Genomic DNA, 21,773 nt, shown 5'->3' with positions numbered 1-21,773 from the left:
TGACGCCATGGTTATACCTTCGAAGCATGCGTCTCTTCGGTCACCGGCACCGGCCACCGGACAACGGCAGCGCCGCCCACTCGACGGCCGGAGGTTCAACTCCGGTCACCCCCCAAGCTGCTCCTCCTCCTCACCACCTCCTCCTCCACAGCTGCTGCTCCTCCTCACCACCACCTCCTTCCCAACCGGACCTCCTCCACCCAACCATGGCTCCTCCCCCAAGCGCACAAAAAACTATCCCATAACAAAAAAAACACCATAGGCCGGTGGAGAATGCTATGATCTATCTATTCTGTGCCTTGGTTGTGTAAATGAGTGCAAATTGGAGGAGATCAGGGAGGAGACCGGAGCTCTACAGAGAAGAACGAGAGGAACGAGAGAAAGAAGAGGCGAGCAGGAAGAGGAAGGTGACGACGGGATTGGCCTTATCCAGACCTTTTCGGTCTAGGCCTGGCCGAAAAGCTTTTCGGCTGCGGGCTGGCCGAAAACGGCCCATTTCGGTCTAGGCCTGGCCGAAGCTACTATTTTCGGTCCAACCCCAACCGATAAGACCTCTTCGACCCAACTGAGGCTCATTTCGGCCTACAGCTGGACGAAAAGTCCTTTTCGGCCTAGTTCTGGCCAAAAACTACCACTTCGGCCACCACGAGACCGACAGGGTCATATTTCTGGTATATTGGCAATGGGTACTATAGTTTTCGAATTAGCTATAAAAAAGGTGATAGTTTTGAAAAAAAATCTAACTTGTACTGTAAGGTAAGGAGAAGTTACAAACAGAGCCGACCACGATGTGTGAGCCGGCCGGGACTCTGTAAGCCGCCTGGCCTCAACCTGTGTATATTAAGGTGAGACCCGTCGGCAGGTTAACTCAAAAAAAACAAGCAATTGAAAGCTAGGTCAAGCGTATCTCGCTCCCTGGTAATCGAAACCCAGGCAATACAATCTAAAGCGGGAGTAGGCTTTTACCTCCCTCGTGAGTGGCCGAACCTGGGTAACTCTTGTGTCCTTTGTCCCGTTCAACCCCTTCAAGCTAACCTAGTTGCGATGGCTCCACGCTTAAGTCCTTTCACTAGGACATCTGCCGTGACAAAACCACGACAGAACCCGCTGACATGCTCTTTATAAAGATGTCCCAACATACCGCAAACAACACACCAATCGGGGACTTTCTCATATCTCACCCTGTAAATTTGGCGCTCACCATCTTGAATCATAGATACTGCATTCCTTAGAGGCTTTGTGACGTTGATTCTGACCCAAACACGATGAAAATTACGAGTAAAGTCCTGTGATTGCGGTTCCGTAGACATCACTTCGCCCACCTTGTCCGCAAGAGCTGGCACTAGATGATAATATAGGGGTGGAACATCATGAATTTGAGCCCATATCTTGATAGAGTCAAGCGGGACAGTTGTGGGTTTTGCCAGACCCATATGGCTTGAGGATAACATCGTCGCCCCTGAAGTGCCATGGCCCGTCCTGGGTGACTCTCTCCCAATCCCCCAAGCATGAGAACTGATCATTATAAAGGTTTTCCTCAAGTGGCTTGAATTTCACCTCTTGTGCAAGATCCCAAGCTGCTCTCATATTCCGAAAGAACCAGTATTACGAGTAGGTTTTGGCGGAGTGCACCCTGGCGAGCGCGATTCACCATGCCGCCTCCACCGGAGCTTCCTTTTCATCAAACACCACATCATCGAGATCTTCCTCTCGCAGCCCCAACTCTTTCATCAGCATCTCTACATCATCGGTCTCTGCCAGATCAGCCGCAGCCGAGCCCGAAGCCTTTCCTGAAGACATCTCAAACCCTAACCCGACTAAACTTAGATCGGGTCTTCCAGATGGAACCCTAGCCCTCCGCCTTACCCAGCCCCGCCAAAGACCAGTGGGCGTGGCAGAGCACACCCCCCGATCAAGCATGAGGACCAGGGGATCGAAGCGGAGGTAGGGAACGATGTTCTCGACGGCGGCGAAAAATCGCCCCGGGAGGAAGGGTTCTAGCAAGAGGGAAAGAACAAACTTTTTTTTTTGAGTGGCAGAAAAAGAACAGACTTTTTTTTAGGGCAAGCATTTAGCTTTATTACGAAACGTTGTGGGCAAGATCGCCATTACACTCAGCAACAATGGCTGGAATTACATGATCAGCAACTAAGTCATCACCAACTTGGCGAGCAAGGCCTAACTTGGCCATATGGTGCTTTTATTCGCGTCCAGCTGTTGCTATCGACCGTCCGGTCATGTACGTGCTGCTCCGGCCTATGCACGGTGCGCGCATGGGCTATCATTTGGTAAGGCCCATGAGGATATCCCGAGCCCATAAAAACAAAGACTCAGTACAGTCCAAAGGAGACCAGTACCACTCATAGAAAAAAGGGGCCAGCGGCCCAAAATGACTAGACCCTAAACCATCCCTCTTCTCCACTTCCCCTATCCCTCTTTTGCTCGTGGAAAAAGCTCGACCTGCTAATGGCGGCGGCGGCGGACTTCACGCAGAGCAAGCAGGCCATGTCGTACGCGCTCTGCAAGCACCTGAACCTCGATCCAGTAAGCCCCTCCACCCTTCTACTCTTAAAACCTTTGGGTTCCGATTTCTGTTGCTTCGGAGGTTCGGAGCGATAGTGTTCCGTGTTTGTTGTTTACTAGTCATGTGGGCGTGATTTTCCATTCTTACAGGTGCGTGCTGAGATTTTTTAATGCAGATTTGTGGGGCTCTGGGCATGGTTAGTTCACCGATAATCAAGTTTGCATAGTATCGTGGCTTAAATCCCATGTTGTAATTATGCTGCGTTGTGGTATCTAGGTTTGGCGATTTTATACATGATTTGGTCGGGGAAAGTGAAGATATCTAAGTTACCGACAGTTAAATTGCCGGATCAGTTAGGGGCCTGAATAATACCTGTTATATTATGAAGATTCTCCAGTTAGGGGTCCGTTTTGCTATCGAGATTGTTTTGCTGATAAAAATAATACGGTACGAAATACATAATTTGTTAAATAAGTGAGGCGTCTAAATAAGTTCAGAATGTCAAGTTACTCGTATGTTTTGTTCAAGATAAAAGGTAGAACTATATTTGGTCAAACATATGTTAATATGCAAGAGCTTTAGACATCTAACACACATCTTTTGTGCTTAATATCCTGTTTAATATGGCTGCGTATTTCTCTCTGGTTATGGAGTAATTGTTATCAATCGGGTTGGAACATAACATTCTTGTTCTCATGGTTGCTATACTAATCCCTCAAAGGTGCTTGTTTGATTGCCAAGAATGTGATAAGGAATTGAGTAGGCTAGTTAGATGCATATTCTGTGGCTACCATCTGGCACATGGCTAGAACATACTGTAGTTCAATAGTTTTGTTGCAAAGATGAAGCTTGAAACACTAGTCCTCGAATATTTTTGATACTTAGATGTAAAGAGGCCTTCACCACATGCAGCATATGCCCTTTCTCCTCGGCATAGTCTCTGTCATATATCTTAATTTTTATGGAGTAGTGTATTCTCTTGTTCAAAACATTTGCCTCATTTTTTTTTCTTCTGGTGACTGACCATGGTCTGATATGGCACTTATTGAGTAACTTTGGGATGGTTTGTATTTTGGGTACCCCTGGTCCCTGGACCAACATGTGTAGTGCACAATGTGCAAACTTTGACGCGTACTATGTACCGTGTTATACTGTTATCTTTCATAATTTGCTACTTCTTTCGAGCAAATTTTGCCCTTCTCACTCTTATCAAGCTTTATTTGCATGGAGATTTATTGCTAGAAACAGTTGCTAATTTATCTGCTGAATATTACAGAAGAGCATATCCAGTACACTTATCAAGGAGAATGATATTGCGAGCCTATTCTCACATATCGTGACCTCACCGCAGGATGAGGTAACTGTTTTTGCATGTATGTGCAATGTAAACTAATTCTGTTCACTACTGCTTATGTACTCTTACACAATCTCCTTTTCTTCATTGGTAGGTCAAGAAGTGGGTTGAGTTCTCCAGCAATTTTGTTCTAAGTGATGGAGAACAGCATGCGTTACTTGGTAATTTGAATCAACATTTGTCCCAGATGTCGGTACTATTAGCAGGTTTCAAACCATCAGCGGCGGACATTATTGTGTTTGCAACCGTGCATGTTTTCATGGTATGTATGTTGCAACTTTACCCATTTACGTGAACACCATCATATCTTATTTGGTATTTTGGGATGTATTTTTATGGTCACTGTCTTACTACTCAATAGATATGCCTTTTCAGACATTTACTTCCCCAAGTTCTAATTGTTCATTGCTTTTTTCAGTGTCATCTTAGTGACAGTGAGTCGCAGAAATATCCAAATATATTGCGGTGGATGGACTACATTCAGGTTTGAGATGGATCTTTTGATTATTTTTTAATAATGGCATCTATCTTTTGTCTTAAATTGTTCCTGTGGGCTGTACCCACCATCTCTTCTAGAATCAAAGAATCAAATTCATATAGATTTGAGTTTCTTGCCAACACAGAACTAAATACATCTCCAATGTTTTCCGTCTCATTTCTTATCAGTCACTATGCCGCCCATTCAAAGATGTCATTTTAATCTCATATCTGAAATTACTGGACCAGATTTTGGAAATAGCCATGTTTTCAACTATCAATTTTATCTGATATTTGAAGCCTACCCAGCACACTCTCGTAAAACTAGTTTTTACACCTTTCGACACTAACTCATGGTTTATATTGTAATTTGTAGCTGGGAAGTTATTTTAGTATCATTTGTAACCATGGCTTTATGCTGGTGGGAGTCTCTTCTAAAAAATAAATACCAGATTGTTATTAATATATGCCCACATTGTCAGTCATTTATATCATCTCATGTGAATTTACTGATTGATGCAGAATGTAGTTGATTTTGGTATGACGCTGCAAAAGATAAACTTGACCAAATCTATCTTCAACCCACCTGCATCTGCACCTTCTGTAAGTAATATTTTGGTGATCTGAAAGTATTTTATATTTTCCTTCTAAATTAATTTACTTTCATATCAAGCTGTATGGGAAATTATCCCCGTAGCATGCTGTTGCTAATTACTGTGTTACAAGATCAAATTTGTGCTTGATCTGCTAAATAAGTGCTTGTTTATATTTGTAGAATCTAACTGATGCTACACTATTGTTAGTACTACTAAAGTGCAAAAACATTAGTCTTCAGAGAATTGATAAATCACTGATAGACTGTTTCTTTCAACTATCCTAAAAATGTCTATCAAAATGATTATGTTTAAATCATAAAAATAACCATACCATTTCTTAATTCTACTTGACAGCACCCAAAGAAAGCTGATAAAGGAGATGGTGAACCAAATTCCAAGAAAGCTGTTTCAGGACAGAAGATTGCGGATAAGTCAGATGGAGCTGCTGATTCCAAAAAGGCTGCAGGGGAGGTACTGATCTACATTAGTTATTGATATTTCTGGACTATTATTATTTGTAGAAGGCACTCTTGGTACATCGTGCTGTGAAGATTTGGCTGGAACTTTACCATTTTTACTCCATTTCTGGTCTTAGTAATGCATGGTAAACTATAGGATATGTTTGTTTGATGCTATTGCTATATCATGCCCTATTAATTTTCTCCGGCCATTGGCTGGCCAAAAGACCGGTCATACTATCAGACTGCTTGACCCTTTGTTGACCAAAGTTTTGGCAAGATATGAAGGGAAGGAGGGCAGGTTAATTTTCATGGGCAGCCAATATTTTGGAAACTAAACAAGCAAGACCCAGAATATCATAGGCTGCCAAATTTTTGGTCGAGCAAATTTTGGCACCAAACTAAGCATACCCTTCGTACTGATTCATGTAGCCACTTGTGCAATACACCAGAGAACATGAAAGACTGTAAGTATTAAAATGTTTAGTATGTACTCCCTCCGATCCATGAATAAGCGTTGCAGTTTTGAACTAATCTTAGTTCAAAACTGCGACAGTTATTTTGGATTGGAGGGAGTACAACTTTTGCATAGCGGTGTTGATTTTCATGTTGTTGTTGTGGTGGTGGTGTTGATTTTTCATGTTTGTACACCATTGTCAGAACCTATTTCTTGTGCAATATGTCATTTTCTATTAGTTGGTGAGTTTCTTTGCTGTGTTGATTCTTGTCAGAATAAGGTTCCTGGGGATAAGGCAAATCCTACTTCTGCCAAAAACAACAAACCTTCTGGGGATAAAAAGAAAGTCCAAGAGAAGACTGCCGGCAAAACAACAGAGGCAGCTGCAGAGAAAGCTCCACAGAAAAGTGCAGAAAAGGATTCTGAGTGCAGTGTTAGTATCCTGAATATACAGGTCGGCGTTATTCGCAAAGCATGGAAACACCCATCAGCTGACAGGTACAGTAAATTTCCACCCAACACCTGTAAAAAGGTCCTCTGTTTTTTTGTCAGTCTTCTTTCTGACATTCCAACTGGTTATCTTTGCAGTCTTCTGGTGGAGGAGATAGATTTGGGAGATGGCAATGTGCGTCAAGTTGTTAGTGGTCTTGCGAAGTTCTTCAGCCCAGATGAACTTGTTGTAAGTACTCAACTGCAGCAATGAACTTGAATGATTCTTGTTCATTTTTCTCTCTTATACATGATTCTGTGTTCTGTTATAAATATTTGCCCTTACTTTTGAAGAATCGCCATGTTGTCTTGATCACAAATGTGAAGCCTGGGAAGCTGCGGGATGTAATGTCTGCTGGATTGGTATGCTCTGTTGCATCCTATTGTAATTGTGTTCTATCCCTAAGCAAAGCTTCTTGAATTTTGGCTATTAGTTTGTTTACCATCTTTCCCCAAAATACTACTGTGGTGAAATGCAAGCTCCAGGCAAGCTTTGCTGTGCACTGCTAACTCACTAGGCATGTGCATATTACTAGACCTCATACTGATAGACTAAAATCATCACTGTAACTCATGGAAGAGAATGAGAAACTATTTTGAAATGAACTTATGATGTGAAACCCTTACCATGTAGTTACAGTATCTGAAGCGGACCAATGATAAATTTATGATGTGAAACCCTTACCATTGTGTTTGTCTGTCTTCTGATGTTGTCAACCCTCAGTCCAAACTGTAAACGTCCTTGTGTTTATAGAAATTTTTGTTTTCGACATGTTCTAAATTAAACATATTACCAGGTCTTGTGTGCTTCAAATAAAGATCATACAGTTGTGGAGCCTTTGATTCCTCCGGAAGGAGCCAAGCTTGGAGAACGCATTTGTTTTGCTGGGTAAGAATCATATGTTGTAAATGGCGAATTTATACATTTTATAAGGGGTCCCATTTTATAAAGGTGTGTTTGTGCTCTTCTATAGAGCTTTTACTATGTTTAGTTTTCTTATCTGCATTCATAGCTATGACATATCCGGTATGCCATTTAGTATGCAGTTCTGGACTTCTGGTGGTTGATATGTAAGCTGTTGCAAAATATGTTGGTCCGAATTGGATGGACCAAAGGATCATGCTACCTGTTGGGTAGTTGTCTTTTAGTTTTAAGGAATATCTGCGCTCGTGGCCACCTGCGAAACAAAATGTTTTAGTTTTAACACTTGTGTCAAATTTTGCTCAATTGTCTCCTATTTGGTTCCTATTTGATCTGCATCTGTTGCAAATATTTATGGTTACAATTTTCCAAATTTTCTAGGTTTGATGGGAAGCCGGAAGATGTTCTAAACCCAAAGAAGAAACAGTTGGACAAGATAACACCGGTAAGCATTTATCAATGGTCAATTTTGATGTTATCTCGCTTATTTTTTACCTTTTTGTGATCAAAAGTTGGCCATTCAGCATGATTTGAGTAAATGCACTCAGTTTTGTCATTAGTTGGAGAACCTACCCTTATATTGCCATCAAATATAGAAAGGCCTTCCTGAATGCTATTGCATAGTTATTCTGCATGGATTGAATGAATTAACAAATAACTTTGCTTTATTATGTAATCCAGCATCTCCGTACCGACGAGAATGGAATTGCAACGTTCCGAGGGGTACCATTCACTACATCAGCTGGTCCGTGTAGATCCTCAGTTCCGAATGCGGATGTTAAGTGAGCAACTCGTTGAACATGCTGATTTCAAACATTGGTGTGCTACTAAAACACATGCGGATGTACCATTTTGTCTTAATGCCCATATTAAATGTTGCCATATGTTAACAGAGTTGTCAGTTCTTGACTTATAGTATCCGAGAACAAATTTTGTTTTGTCTATGCGCAAAAAGGAAAAAATGACCCTGATGATATTGTTGTGCAAGAGGTGATCGACCGAGTGCACAGTCCTGTGTGCTGAGAATGGGGTGGCTCAGTTCTTAACCGTGGTTCCAGTTAACTATTATTGCTCTATCCCCCGCAAAAAAAAAACTATTATTGCTCTATAATTGTGCAATGCCATATCCACAGTAATTACCTGTAGCTGTTTAGAGACCACCCAGTGATCTGAAGCAGTTACATCTTTAGTAAAGCAAGCAATACCTTGCTTAGCTGGAGAGTTTGCATGAGGCCATGGGAATCGAGTTCCTCTCTCTTTCTTGGCCCAAGACTTCTTCCTTGTGGGGCTCCTTTTGCCTGACCTGCATCTTGCCTCTCTCCGTGGCAAAGTATTGTCTGGAATCTGATCAAAACTTGCCCTTCTCGCACACGAGGGAATACATCAATTCTTTGATTCCTAGGTTTTGGCCGCAACCGTCGTAGCAAGTTTAGCCTAGAAGCTGAATGTCTCTCAAAGTACTCCGGAGTAGTAGCTCAGTTGCGGTCTTTTGCCATGCCCAAGCAACCATCACCAGGCATGCTTTGGTATGTGTTCTTTTGGTGTCATCAAGCAACCATCCATTTGCGCCCACGTTCAGTTTGCTCTTGGCACGGTGTCCGCGCCATGTCTGGGAGAAAATATTTCACATACGGTGCTTCCATGTGCTCGAAGAGTAGCGAACACACACAAATAGCAACCTCTGGCATCATTTTACTGGTTCCTACGTCCAGAACTGGAGCTGACCCTCGTGACCTGAAAAATGTACTCTAAAGTCATGGTATCCGCTCCAACAAACTCCACCTTCACGAATATGTACATCACTATGTGCATCCATCGACTCAAGTACTTGGGTGTATCATTTTGAATTAACTGGCACCATCGATGTGCTTGGAGCTACAAGCCTCCTTAGTGCCGCCACACTCTAGGTCTACGCCTTGTGTTGTCACACCTCAAAAGTCAAACATCATCGGGATGTGTCGTCGTCTCCGCTCTTATTTTCGTCTTTTGTGACATCGTTGATCTATTTGACCGTGTATAGCTGTTTGTCTGGTGTGTCATCTTGCCATTGAATTTGTTGTGCAACCATGTTTTACCCTATACAATGTTCGCTTTGTACATTGTACACGTGTTGCTTGCGCATCTGTAAATGCATGACCCGCACAACGCGCTCCAATGCATATATCATTTTTTGCGGGGTAATGCATATATCATTTGCATATGCGTTTGTCTTGTGTGTCTTGTCGTTGAACTTGTTAGAGTGCAACAATGTTTCACCCAACACCATGTCCGCTCTGTATAGTGTGCATCGTGTGTTGCTTGCGCATTTGTAGACACATGATCCCGCACGACGTGCTCCAATGCACACATCATCTGCATGTGCCTCATCAACTTCTTGCATGTGTTCAACAACTCAGGGCAGAACACCCCCCTGCCCAGGGTAACGGTACCAGAACACACATTTGATTGTGCATTGGTTTGCTCTATGTGAATGCACGCCTCATATGACGCATGTGATCTTGTATGCTGGTACTCTCCTCCCATGCACACCTGATATTTGTCAAATTGACATTGTTTTTCGATTGCTTCTCGAAGGCTATAAAAAAGTGCATGACTTATATCGCTCACACTCACCGACAACTTAAGTGCCACACACAATAGATCAAAGCTCGTGTTGTGTGGTCGTTTTGTTTCTTCTCTGGATCATCTTGTACATGACCTTTCTTGAAATCCAGCTCAGATTCCGTTTGTTAGAAATCTGAGACCTGCGTTTAGCTAGTTGTGTTGGAGATATGTCCTAGAGGCAATCATGTATGATGATATTTCCTATGTGTTTATGAATAAAGATAGTCCTTGGACATTATCAATGATGTATATCAGCAAGTACGTGACTTGTTTGTGGGATTATGCATTATATGATGATTGTCCTGAAAGGTCCCTAGTCGAAAGGGTCGTGTGGACGCGCAGCCGACTAGACTAGCATATGACACAGTCGATGGCTTGATCTCACTATACATGGAGCACTGGATGCTAATCGGATAATATGGACTCCGAAGGATCTGGTCGGATCTGACATAGTCGGATCCGAGTTGAGATAAGGTCCGAGTCAGACAGACCCAACTATGAGAAGCATCGATAGGTCATCTGTGAGTCTCTAGTACAACATACGTTCTATGTCCTAAGACCCGAACTGGCGCATGTACTTGGGATGGTGACAGATCTGCTTAGGGCTGACCAAACGCTACTCCGTGACTGGGTAGTTACAAAGGTAGGTTTCGGGCTTGTCCAGACCCATGCTGCGAGACATGGTCGAGCAAGATGGGATTTGCCCCTCCGATCAGGAGAGATATACTCTGGGCCCCTCGTGTGATCCGACCAAGATAAGCATGGCCATGCAACAAGGATTATGAGATAATCCGGTTTGTGGTCGACATCACTGCAACGAGAAAAAGGTCGGGCTAGCACAAGGATGATAGACTCGCCTTGAGCCCGACAACATATACCATGTGGCAAAGGGAACAGAAGTGTGATGTATAGGTTCGCCTAACCAGCTTCATCAGACACTTGGAGTCGGCATGCTTTGCTAGAGGCCGCTACCGACTAGTCGAGCCAGATGTGATCTGACTCGTGACCAAGTGAATGAGAACATAAGGGGTCGCGCGCTTAAGGGAAGAAACCAGTGAGGCTGGATTCGACTCCACGAGTCAGATGTGATCCTACTCGGACTCGGACCCAGACCGAACATACTTTAGGCTTGAGGATCCATGTGAGGCCCAAGTGTTGAGCCCACGAAGGATGCCTATATAAAGTGGAGGTGCGGCACACTCTTTGGTTGATCACTTCGGCGCCGTCACTAGGGCTTTGCATGTGTTGCAAGTAGCCACCTCCACTCGCTGCCGACTGTGTGATCGGACCTAGTAGTCCGTCGCATGGTGTTCCTTCTCCACATGCGGATACCGTTAGAGGCGGTGCGCTTGCGCCGCTCTGGCGAACCTGTATGTAGGATTCGATGACCGGCTGTTCGAGGGAGATCGGACGTTAAGGAGACCGACTCCGGAGACGCTCTGCCTCAACTCTACTTCTGTTGCACGGCACTGCACGTCTAGTGGTAACGATCTGTGATCCATTCCCGTAGCATGTTCCTGGTTGTTCTGTGCGTAGGAAATTTTAATTTGCAGTCGATGCATCCTACCATAGAACCCAACAGTGGTATCAGAGCCTCTGCTATAGGATTTCGATTCAGACCGTATGCATATTAGGTATGTGGAGGCGGCAGATGAGATCTATTGTCGTTTATGAGATCGGCTATGTGCACGGTTGATGAGATCAACTGCACATGGGGATCGATGTGGCTATGTTTTCTGATGATCGGAATCGATGAGGTTGTGACACAACCTACCCCTACCAGTCAGTATCCACCATCAGGGTTAACAGTAAAACCTAAATCCTAATCAGATTCACGATGATCGATAAGATCGGTCAAGTCAGAAAATTCGGTGTGATCGGAGTACAGATTCTATCTGTGATTTCCGAAAACTTCGGGCGCTACCCGCACTCGCGAGGGGCGTTGGCCCTTCAAACCCCGCCCGCTAACCAGCTAGCGGGACTGCAGTGTGCGTACCGCCTTGTATTTTGTACATGATGACTCAAATCGGTAGAATGCGATTCTATGCATAAATTTTGTTTTGCAGGTTTGATGTGAATAGGCATGTGTATGTGATGCATGTGTATAAATTATACATGGCCTGCGTGTCATGATTTGTCAGCCGGTAGGAGCCAAAGAGTTGTCATTATAATGTATAACGACCTGCGTGTCGACTTGTGATTCTCTATAAAATTCATTACTAGTTGAAGTAGTTGGAAGACAGAGATCAATTTGGTGGCTTGGCATCCCGGTGTGACGAACAAGTCGGAGCCGTCCTGAAAGAACGTCCATGAAGGAGCCATACTATTTCATAATATATTTGTTTATTTGTGATTGGAATTGCTTCTTGTTTCTATGCATGTTAAAATGGTAGAAAGAACCCTCGTTAATATCAAGCAAATTGACATCCCAGATGTTGCACCTTCGCACGTCAAGTACGTCTAGTAGTGGGCTCATAAAATTGAGGTGCTACTAGGTGTCCTTGAACTGAAGGGTTCGTGTCGGACACGGACATGCACCGCATCATGTTATCTTGACAAGGCTATCAAAATGTTTTTGGGCCTTGTGGCAAAGAAGGTTGGGAGCCGGGGTATAAGATACCTACCCGACCGATAGGAGTCGTATAGAGATACGATTAGCAAGGGGTTGCTTACCGGATAGGTATGTTGGCTAGCAGTGATGCTAAAGCTCACTAGTCACGCGCGCTAATCGGATCTTGAATCACTGAGAGTTTGGGGAGGGATGCCGACTTCAGTGGGAGTATTTTTTAAGGCTAGAATTACTCTACATAAACACATTGCTTAGTGATTGCATATTTTTCCGTTGTAGATCAATGGCACCACCTTCTCAACCAAACTTTGCATTGAAATTAATTCTGGAAAAGGATAAACTGAATGGAACAAACTTTACCACATGGTATAGAAATTTGAGAATTGTTCTCAAGCACGATAAAAAGGAACATGTTCTAGAGCATCCACTTCTAGAGGAACACACCGATGATGCTAATTCCACAACCAAGAATGCCTACCAGAAACTAGTTGATGAATCAAACGAGATGAGCTGCCTCATGTTGGCTTGTATGGAGCCCGAGTTTGCAACAACATTTCAAAGATATTGGGGCTTTCAATATGATCGAGGGTCTCGAGAGCATGTTTCAGGTGCAGGCTAGGACCGAAAGGTTCAACGTCTAGCGATCCTTAATGGATTGCAAGCTGAAGGAAGGTGATCCACTGAGCCTGCATGTGATCAAGATGATCGGATACATGCAAGCTTTGGATCGGCTAGGCTTCCCTCTCTTGGATGAGCTGGCTACTGATGCAGTTCTGGGTTCTCTCCTGCCTAGCTATGGGACATTCATCTCGAACTATCATATGCATGACATGGATAAGAAGCTCACTGAATTGCATGGGATGCTCAATGTGGCAGAGCAAGATATTAAGAAATGCACGCATCAAGTGTTGATGGTGAAGAACTCGGCTAAGTTCAAGAAGAGATGGTCCAAGATGAAGGCTAAGGAAAAGGGCACAGAGATGGTAACCTGTGCCGCTGCGCCGAAGTCTGGACCGGACTCTAAGACCATTTGCTACCATTGCAAGGAACTTGGTCACTAGAAGAGGAACTGTAGCAAGTGTCTTGTTGAGCATGGCAAGAAGGCCGGAAATGCTTCTTCATGCAAAGGTGCACTTGTTACATATGTTATGGATGTTTACCTTGGTGGCATACCTAGTAGCTCTTGGGTATTTGATACCGCGCCGGTTGTTCATATTTGAAACTCGATGCAGGGGTTGGTAAGTACTAGGCGTGTGGCTCAAGGGGAGATTGACATCAGGGTCAGCAACAAAGCAAGAGTTGTTGTGTTGGAGGTCGGCACAATGCAGCTCCAGCTTCCTTCTGGATTTATTTTGGAATTGAATAATTATTACATTCCTACACTTAGTCGAAACATTATTTGTGCCTCATGGTTGAAGGACAATGGTTGTTCATTTTATTTGAATGGAATGTTCCACAGCTTTGCACCCATTGTTGATAGGCTTTTTGTATTAAATCTAGAACAAGAACCGGTCTATAACATGAATGTCAAGAGGCATAAGCCTAATGAGATAAATCTGACATACTTTTGACATTGCCGGCTTGGACACACTAGCCTGAAACGCATGAAGAAGCTCCATGATGATTGATACGTCTCCAACATATCTATATTTTTTTATTGTTCCATGCTGTTATATTATCCTTCTTGGATGTTTTACAATCATTTTATAGCAACTTTATATCATTTTTGGGACTAACCTATTCACATAGTGCCCAGTGCCAGTTGTTGTTTTTTGCTTGTTTTTTACTTCGCAGAATATCAGTACCATACGAAGTCCAAATGCCACGAAACTATTTGGAGATATTTTTGGACCAGAATACAACTTGGGAGCCAAGGAAGCACCTAGGGGGAGGCCTGTGGGGCCCATAATACACCAGGGCATGCCAGAGGCCCCTGGCGTGCCCTGATGGGTTGTGGGGCCCACGGGGGTTTCCTCCACCGCCTCTCAGCTCTATAAATCCCCCAAAATTCCAGAAACCCTAGAGGAGCAAACGAAACACAATTCCAGTCGCCGCAAGTTCCAGAACCACGAGTTCCAATCTACACCATCACGGAGGGGTTCATTATCCTCATCGGTGCCTCTCCGATGATGCATGAGTAGTCCGCCATAGACCTACGGGTCCGTAGGCAGTAGCTAGATGGCTTCTTATCTCTTCTTGATTCTCAATACAATGGTTTCTTGGAGATCTATTTGATGTAATGAATTTTTGCGGTGTGTTTGTTGGGATCCGACGAAGATCGAGTTTATGATCAGTTTCTATCCATGAATATTATTTGAGTTTTCTTTTGATCTCTTATATGCATGGTTACTTATAGCCTCGTATTTCTCCTTTGAATCTTTGGCTTAGTTAGGCCAACTAGATTGATTTTCTTGCCATGGGAAGAGGTGCTTTGTGATGGGTTCGATCCTACGGTGTCCTCACCAAGTGACAGAAGGGCTAGAGAGGCACGTATGTATCATTGCTATTGAGGATAACAAGATGGAGTTTATTCCTACATGAATAGATCTTGTCTACATCATGTCACCATTCCTATTGCATTACTCCGTTTCTCCGTAAACTTAATACACTAGATGCATGCTGGATAGCGGTCAATGTGCGGAGTAATAGTAGTAGATGCAGAATCATTTCGGTCTACTAATCTTGGATGTGATGCCTATATAATGATCATTTCCTTGGATATCGTCATGATTATTTGATCTTCTATCAGTTGCTCAACATTAATTTGTTTACCCACTGTATGTTATTTTCTCGAGAGAAGCCACTAGTGAAATCTACGGCCTCCGGGTCTATCTTTCATCATATTGCTTTTCGATCTATTTTTTGCTGCATATGTTTGTAGATCTATTATCCCAAAAATCCAAAAATACCTTGTTGTACTTTTTATTTACATCTTTTATTTTATGCTTATTTCAGATCTATTTATCCAAACTCATACTATCTAATTTATCTTTTACCGAGGAGGGATTGACAACCCCTCTTATGCGTTGGGTTGTGAGGTTTTGTTCTTTGTGTGCAGGTACCATTTACATAGTGTTACTTGGTTCTCCTACTGGTTCGATAACCTTGGTTTCATAACTGAGGGAAATACCTACCATGGATGTGCTGCATCATCCCTTCCTCTCTGGGGAACTACCTACGCGATACAAGCAACAACCATCAATGATGGACTCCTAACTTCGTCCGACTTCGAGTCATTCGAAACATGCGAGTCATGCTTGCTCGACAAGATGACTAAGTCTCCTTTTGCAAAGAGCTGCGAGAGGGCGTCTGAGCTGTTGGAGCTAATACACAATGATGTGTGTGGTCCAATGAGCACAACTGCCAGAGGTGGCTATCAGTATTTCGTGACTTTTACCAACAACTTGAGTAGATATGGATATATCTATTTGATGAGGCACAAGTCTGAAACTTTTGAAAAGTTCAAAGAGTTTCAGAACGAGGTTGAGAATCAACTCGACGAGACTATAAAGTGATACGTCTCCAACGTATCTATAATTTTTGATTGTTCCATGCTATTATATTATCGATCTTGGATGTTTTATATGCATTATTATGCTATTTTATATCATTTTTTGGGACTTAACCTGTTAACCTAGTGCCAAGCGCCAGTTGATTTTTTCCTTGTTTGTCTTTACAGAAAATCAATATCAAACAGAACGAAAGTTTTTGAGGATTTTTCTTGGACAAAAATACACCCAGAAACCTTCGGGAGGAGGTTTGAGGGGCCACCATTTGGCGACAAGCTCAGAGGGCGGGCCCTGGGGGGGGGGCGCCGCCCAGGCTTGTGGGCCCCCTGATACTCCTCTAACCCTAATCTTTGCTTTATAAATACCCAAATATTCCCCATATACTAGAGGGCACACCAAAAATACTTTTCCACCACAATCTTCTGTTCTCATGAGATCCCATCTAGGGGCCTTTTCCGGCACTCTGACGGAGGGTGATTCGATCACAGAGGGCTTCTACATCAACCTTGCTGTCCTTCCGATGATGTGTGAGTAGTTTACCACAGACCTATGGGTCCATATCTAGTAGCTAGATGGCTTCTTCTCTCTCTTTGATCTTCAATAAAATGTTCACCTCGATGTTCTTGGAGATCTATTCGATATAATCTTCTTTTCCGGTGCGTTTGTTGAGATCCGATGAATTGTGGATATATGATCAGATTATCTATGAATATTATTTGAGTCTTCTCAGAGCTCTTTCATGCATGATTAAGATAGCTTTGTATTTCTCTCCTATGTATTAATTTGGTTTGGCCAACTAGATTGTTTTTTCTTGCAATGGGAGAGGTGCTTTGTAGTGGGTTCAATCTTGCAGTGCTCACACCCAGTGACATGCCATGCCATGTATTTGTATTGTTGCCACTAAGGATAAAAAAGTGGGGTTTATTCATATTGATTGGATCTATCCCTCTACATATATCATGTCATCTTGCTTAAGACGTTACTCCGTTCTTGTTAACTTAATACACTAGATGCATGCTCGATAGAGGTCGATGTGTGGAGTAATATTAGTAGATGCAGGCAGAAGTCGGTCTACTTGTCACGGATGTGATTCCTATATTCATGATCATTGCCTTAGATATCGTCATAACTTTGGGCTTTTCTATCAATTGCTCAACATTAATTTGTTTACCCATGGTATGCTTTCTTTCAAGAGAGAAGTCTCTAGTGAAACTATGGGCCCCGGGTCTATTTTTATCATATTATTTTTAGATCTATAAAATCAAAAACACAAAATACATTGCTGCAATTTATTTACCTTTACTTTATTTTGCACTTTTACTTATCTTTTATACCATCTCTATCAGATCTCATCCTTGCACGTAACCGTGAATGGATCGACAACCCCTTTTTCGCGTTGGGTGCAAGTATTTGTTTGTTTGTGTAGGTGCAATCACTGGGGACTTGTGTGTTCCTCCTACTGGATTGATACCTTGGTTCTTAAATGAGGGAAATACTTATCTCTACTTTGCTGCATCACCCTTTCCTCTTCAAGGGAAAAACCAACGCAAGCTCAAGAAGTAGCATAAAGCTTCTACGATCTGATCGTGGAGGTGAGTACACGAGCCAAGAGTTTGATGATCATCTAAAAAGCCGAGGTATAGTACCTCAGCTCACACCTCCAGGCACGCCACAGAGAAATGACGTGTCGGAACGGAGGAATCGTACCTTGTTGGACATGGTCCGGTCAATGATGAGCAAATCAGATTTACCCTTGTCATTCTGGGGATACGCTCTAGAAACTGCAGCTTTCACACTTAACAGGGTACCATCAAAATTCGTAGACAAGACATCTCATGAGATGTGGACCGGGAAGAGTCTTAGGTTGTGTTTTTTGAAGATTTGGGGTTGTGAAGCATTTGTCAAGCGACTTATGTCATACAAGCTTACACCCAAGTCGGATAAATGCATATTCATGGGATGTCCGAGGGAAACTTTGGGATACAACTTCTACAACCGAGAAGGGAACAAAGTGTTTGTTGCTTGGAACGGGGTTTTCCTTGAGAAAGAATTTCTCAGTCAGGAAGCCAGTGGGAGGACGGTCTGACTCGAAGAAATCCGAGGATCACTCGGGGATGACTCGGCTGGTGATGAGATCATACCAGAGTCGGTTAGGGAACCCGTAGTGGAAGCGGCACTGGAACCATGGAGGTCGAAAAGATTGCGCAAAGTGCGCGATGTTTTGTTGCTGGAAATCGACAAGCCGTCCACGTATGCGGAAGCGATGGTGAGCCCAGATTTCGAGGCATGGTTGGAGGTCATGAGGTCCGAGTTAAAGTCCTTGGATAAGAATCAAGTCGAGGACTTGGTTGATCCGCCGCCTGGCGTAACAACCATTGGTTGCAAATGGGTGTTTAAGAAGAAAACCGATGTGGATGGAAATGTTCAGATCCACAAAGCTCGGCTTGTCGCTAAAGGTTATGGACAGCTTCAAGGAATTGACTATGACGAGACTTACTCGCCGGTAGCGATGCTGAAGTCGGCGAGGATCATACTAGCTATAGCTGAGATATGGCAGATGGATGTCAAAACGGCTTTCCTTCACGGAAATTTAACTGAGGACGTGTATATGATACAACCCAAGGGTTTTGTCGATTCGACTAGCGCTAATAAAGTATGCAAGCTCAAGAGATCCATTTATGGGTTAAGACAAGCATCTCGGGGTTGGAATATTCATTTTGATGAAGTCATTACTGGTCTCCATTTCATCAAAATTGAAGAGGACACTTGTTTATACAAGCAGTTAAGTGGGAGCTCGATAGTGTTTGAAAGATCGAGGATGTCGCCTAGAGGGGGGGGGGGGTGAATAGGCGCTTTAAAATAATTATGGTTTAGGCTTGAACAAATGCGGAATAAACCTAGCGGTTAATTTGTCAAGCACAAAACCTAAAACAACTAGGCTCACCTATGTGCACCAACAACTTATGCTAAGCAAGATAAGCCACTATGTGATAACAAGATATATGACAAAGAACAATATGGCTATTACAAAGTAAAGTGCATAAGTAAAGGGCTTGGGTAAGAGATAACCGAGGCACACAGAGACGACAATGTATCCCAAAGTTCACACCCTGGCGGATGCTAATCTCCGTTTGGAGCAGTGTGGAGGCACAATGCTCCCCAATAAGCCACTAGGGCCACCGTAATCTCCTCACGCCCTCGCACAATGCAAGATGTCGTGATTCCACTAAGAGACCCTTGAGGGTGGTCACCGAACCTGTACAAATGGCGACCCTTGGGGGCGGTCACCGAACCCGTACACTTTGGCAACCCTTGGGTACGGTCATCGGTACCCGTCAAATTGCTCGGGGCGATCTCCACAACCTAATTGGAGACCCCGATGCTTGCCCGGAGCTTTACACCACAATGATTGAGCTCCGAACAACACCAACCATCTAGGGCGCCAAGGCACCCAAGAGGAACAAGCTCTAGGGTGTCCAAACACCCAAGAGTAACAAGCTCAAGGGTACAAAGCACCCAAGAGTAATAAGCTTCTCAACTTGTAACTTCCACGTATCGCGTGGAGAACTCAAACCGATGCACCAAATGCAATGGCAAGGGCACACGGAGTGGCCAAGTCCTTCTATCTCAAATCCCACCGAAGCAACTAATGCTAGGGAGGAAGATGAGAGGAAGAACAAGAAGGAGAACACCAAGAAACTCCAAGTTCTAGATCCAATGGGTTCCCCTCACATAGAGGAGAAAGTGATTGGTGGAAATGTGGATCTAGATCTCCTCTCTCTTTTCCCTCAAAAACTAGCATGAATCCATGGAGGGATTGAGAGTTAGCAAGCTCGAAGAAGGTCAACAATGGGGGAAGAACACGAGCTCAAAGGATGAGGTTCAATGGGGAAGAAGACCCCCTTTTATAGGTGGGGAAAAATCCAACCGTTATGCTCACAGCCCGCACAGAGCGGTACTACCGCTCCAAGGAGCGGTACTACCGCTAGGGCGGTAGCACCCCATTGAAAAACAACAACGAGGAGGCAAAAGGCCAGTAGAACCGCCGGAGCGGTACTACCGCTCGCCCTCACGGTACTACCGCTAGGGATCGCGGTACTACCACAAAGGGTAGCGGTACTACTGCTTGCGAGCGGTACTAAAAAAATACATCCGGGCCTACCACCGTAGGACTTGGGACGAGTTTTTGGTCCGAAGCATGACTACCGCTGTAGGAGCCGCGGTAGTACCGCTCTTGAGCGGTAGTAAAAAATTACATCCGCTCCAATTCGCGGTAGTACCGCTGCAACCTTTTCAGAACACCAAAACTGCCACAACTTTTGCAAACGGACTCCAAATTCGATGAAACCAAGTTTGTTGGAAAGCTAGCGACAAGGGCTACCACAATATTGAAAGAAATATAAATAAGAAGCAAATTAGACAAGGTCCATAAGAAAATGGTGAGAACCCTTCCTCAGATAAGACCGGTAAAACCTCCAACACCGAAAACATCATAGAAGACGCATGAACTCCATTTTCGATGAACTCAAGCTTGTCATCAAGATGGCCATAAGCTCTAAGACTCACAAATATAACCAAACAAGAACCAAGAAACTTGATGCAAGGATGCAATGGTTTGAGCTCTCTACTAACGATACGATCAAACTACCAACTTGAGAGCCCCCCTTGATTGTACGGCAAACGATCCTATAACACGGTCTCCTAACTACCACCACGAGACCGGTAAAATAGGAAACCTATCAAGGGCAAAACTTTTCCTTGCACATGGTCCACTTGAGCTAGATGAAGACAATCTTGACTCCCTCAAGTTGGACCACCTTTCTTGGTTGCGTTGGCTCGATGAAGACTAGATGATTGCTCCTCCATAGTCCACTATGGGTAAGCCACTCTTAGGCACATTTCACAAGTCCATTGACACCACAATGGATGGCAAGATTCAAGCACTTGATCTCTTCGTGATGCTCCACTTGAACTTTCACACGGCAGTCTTGATGACGATCACCACTTGATGTCATCCTTTCCATGGGTTGTTGATAACCCAGAAGTATAGGGGATCGCAACAGCTTTCAAGGGTAGAGTACTCAACCCAAATTTATTGATTCGACACAAGGGGAGCCAAAGAATATTCTTGAGTATTAGCAGTTGAGTTGTCAATTCAACCACACCTGGATAACTTAGTATCTGCAGCAAAGTATTTAGTAGCAAGAGTGGTATGATAATAATGGTAACAGTAGCAACAGTAAAGATAAATGTTTTTGGGTTTTTGTAGTAGTTGTAACAGTAGCAACGGAAAAGTAAACAAGCGAAGAACAATATATGAAAAGCTCGTAGGCAATGGATCAATAATGGATAATTATGCCAGATGCGATTCCTCATGCAATAGTTATAACATAGGGTGATATAGAACTAGCTCCAGTTCATCAATGTAATGTAGGCATGTATTCCGTAAATAGTCACACGTGCTTATGGAAAAGAACTTGCATGCCATCTTTTGTCCTACCCTCCCGTGGCAGCGGGGTCCTAGTGGAAACTAAGGGATATTAAGGCCTCCTTTTAATAGAGAACCGGACCAAAGCATTAACACATAGTGAATACATGAACTCCTCAAACTACGGTCATCACCGAGAAGTATCCCGATTATTGTCACTTCGGGGTTGTCGGATCATAACACATAATAGGTGACTATAGACTTGTAAGATAGGATCAAGAACACACATATATTCATGAAAACATAATAGGTTCAGATCTGAAATCATGGCACTCGGGCCCTAGTGACAAGCATTAAGCATAGCAAACTCATAGCAACATCAATCT

The 21,773-nt window shown here is 43.6% G+C and overlaps 1 protein-coding gene across 1 annotated transcript; it reads left to right on the top strand.

The window, feature by feature from the left end:
• Positions 1-2,358: 2,358 nt before the first annotated feature.
• LOC123071226 (methionine--tRNA ligase, cytoplasmic) lies at positions 2,359-8,251 on the top strand. Its single transcript, XM_044494741.1, has 12 exons — positions 2,359-2,544; positions 3,801-3,881; positions 3,973-4,140; positions 4,297-4,362; positions 4,878-4,958; positions 5,306-5,422; positions 6,141-6,364; positions 6,455-6,545; positions 6,650-6,718; positions 7,153-7,244; positions 7,659-7,722; positions 7,959-8,251. Exons 1-12 carry the CDS (start codon positions 2,467-2,469, stop codon positions 8,061-8,063), a joined length of 1,236 nt encoding a protein of 411 aa, XP_044350676.1. The 5' UTR covers positions 2,359-2,466; the 3' UTR covers positions 8,064-8,251.
• Positions 8,252-21,773: the final 13,522 nt, after the last annotated feature.

This window comes from Triticum aestivum, chromosome 3B (assembly GCF_018294505.1).
Source record: "Triticum aestivum cultivar Chinese Spring chromosome 3B, IWGSC CS RefSeq v2.1, whole genome shotgun sequence".
NCBI classification, from domain to species: domain Eukaryota; kingdom Viridiplantae; phylum Streptophyta; class Magnoliopsida; order Poales; family Poaceae; genus Triticum; species Triticum aestivum.
The sequence above is the reverse complement of the archived record's forward strand: the minus strand, read 5'-3'. Positions and strand labels throughout refer to the sequence as shown.

Coding starts and splice junctions, on each gene's coding strand:
- LOC123071226 (XM_044494741.1), top strand. CDS start 2,467: ATGGCGGCGGCGGCGGACTTCACGCAGAGCAAGCAGGCCATGTCGTAC. Junction 6,546..6,649: donor TCAGCCCAGATGAACTTGTT/GTAAGTACTCAA, acceptor TTACTTTTGAAG/AATCGCCATGTTGTCTTGAT. Junction 7,723..7,958: donor AGTTGGACAAGATAACACCG/GTAAGCATTTAT, acceptor TATGTAATCCAG/CATCTCCGTACCGACGAGAA.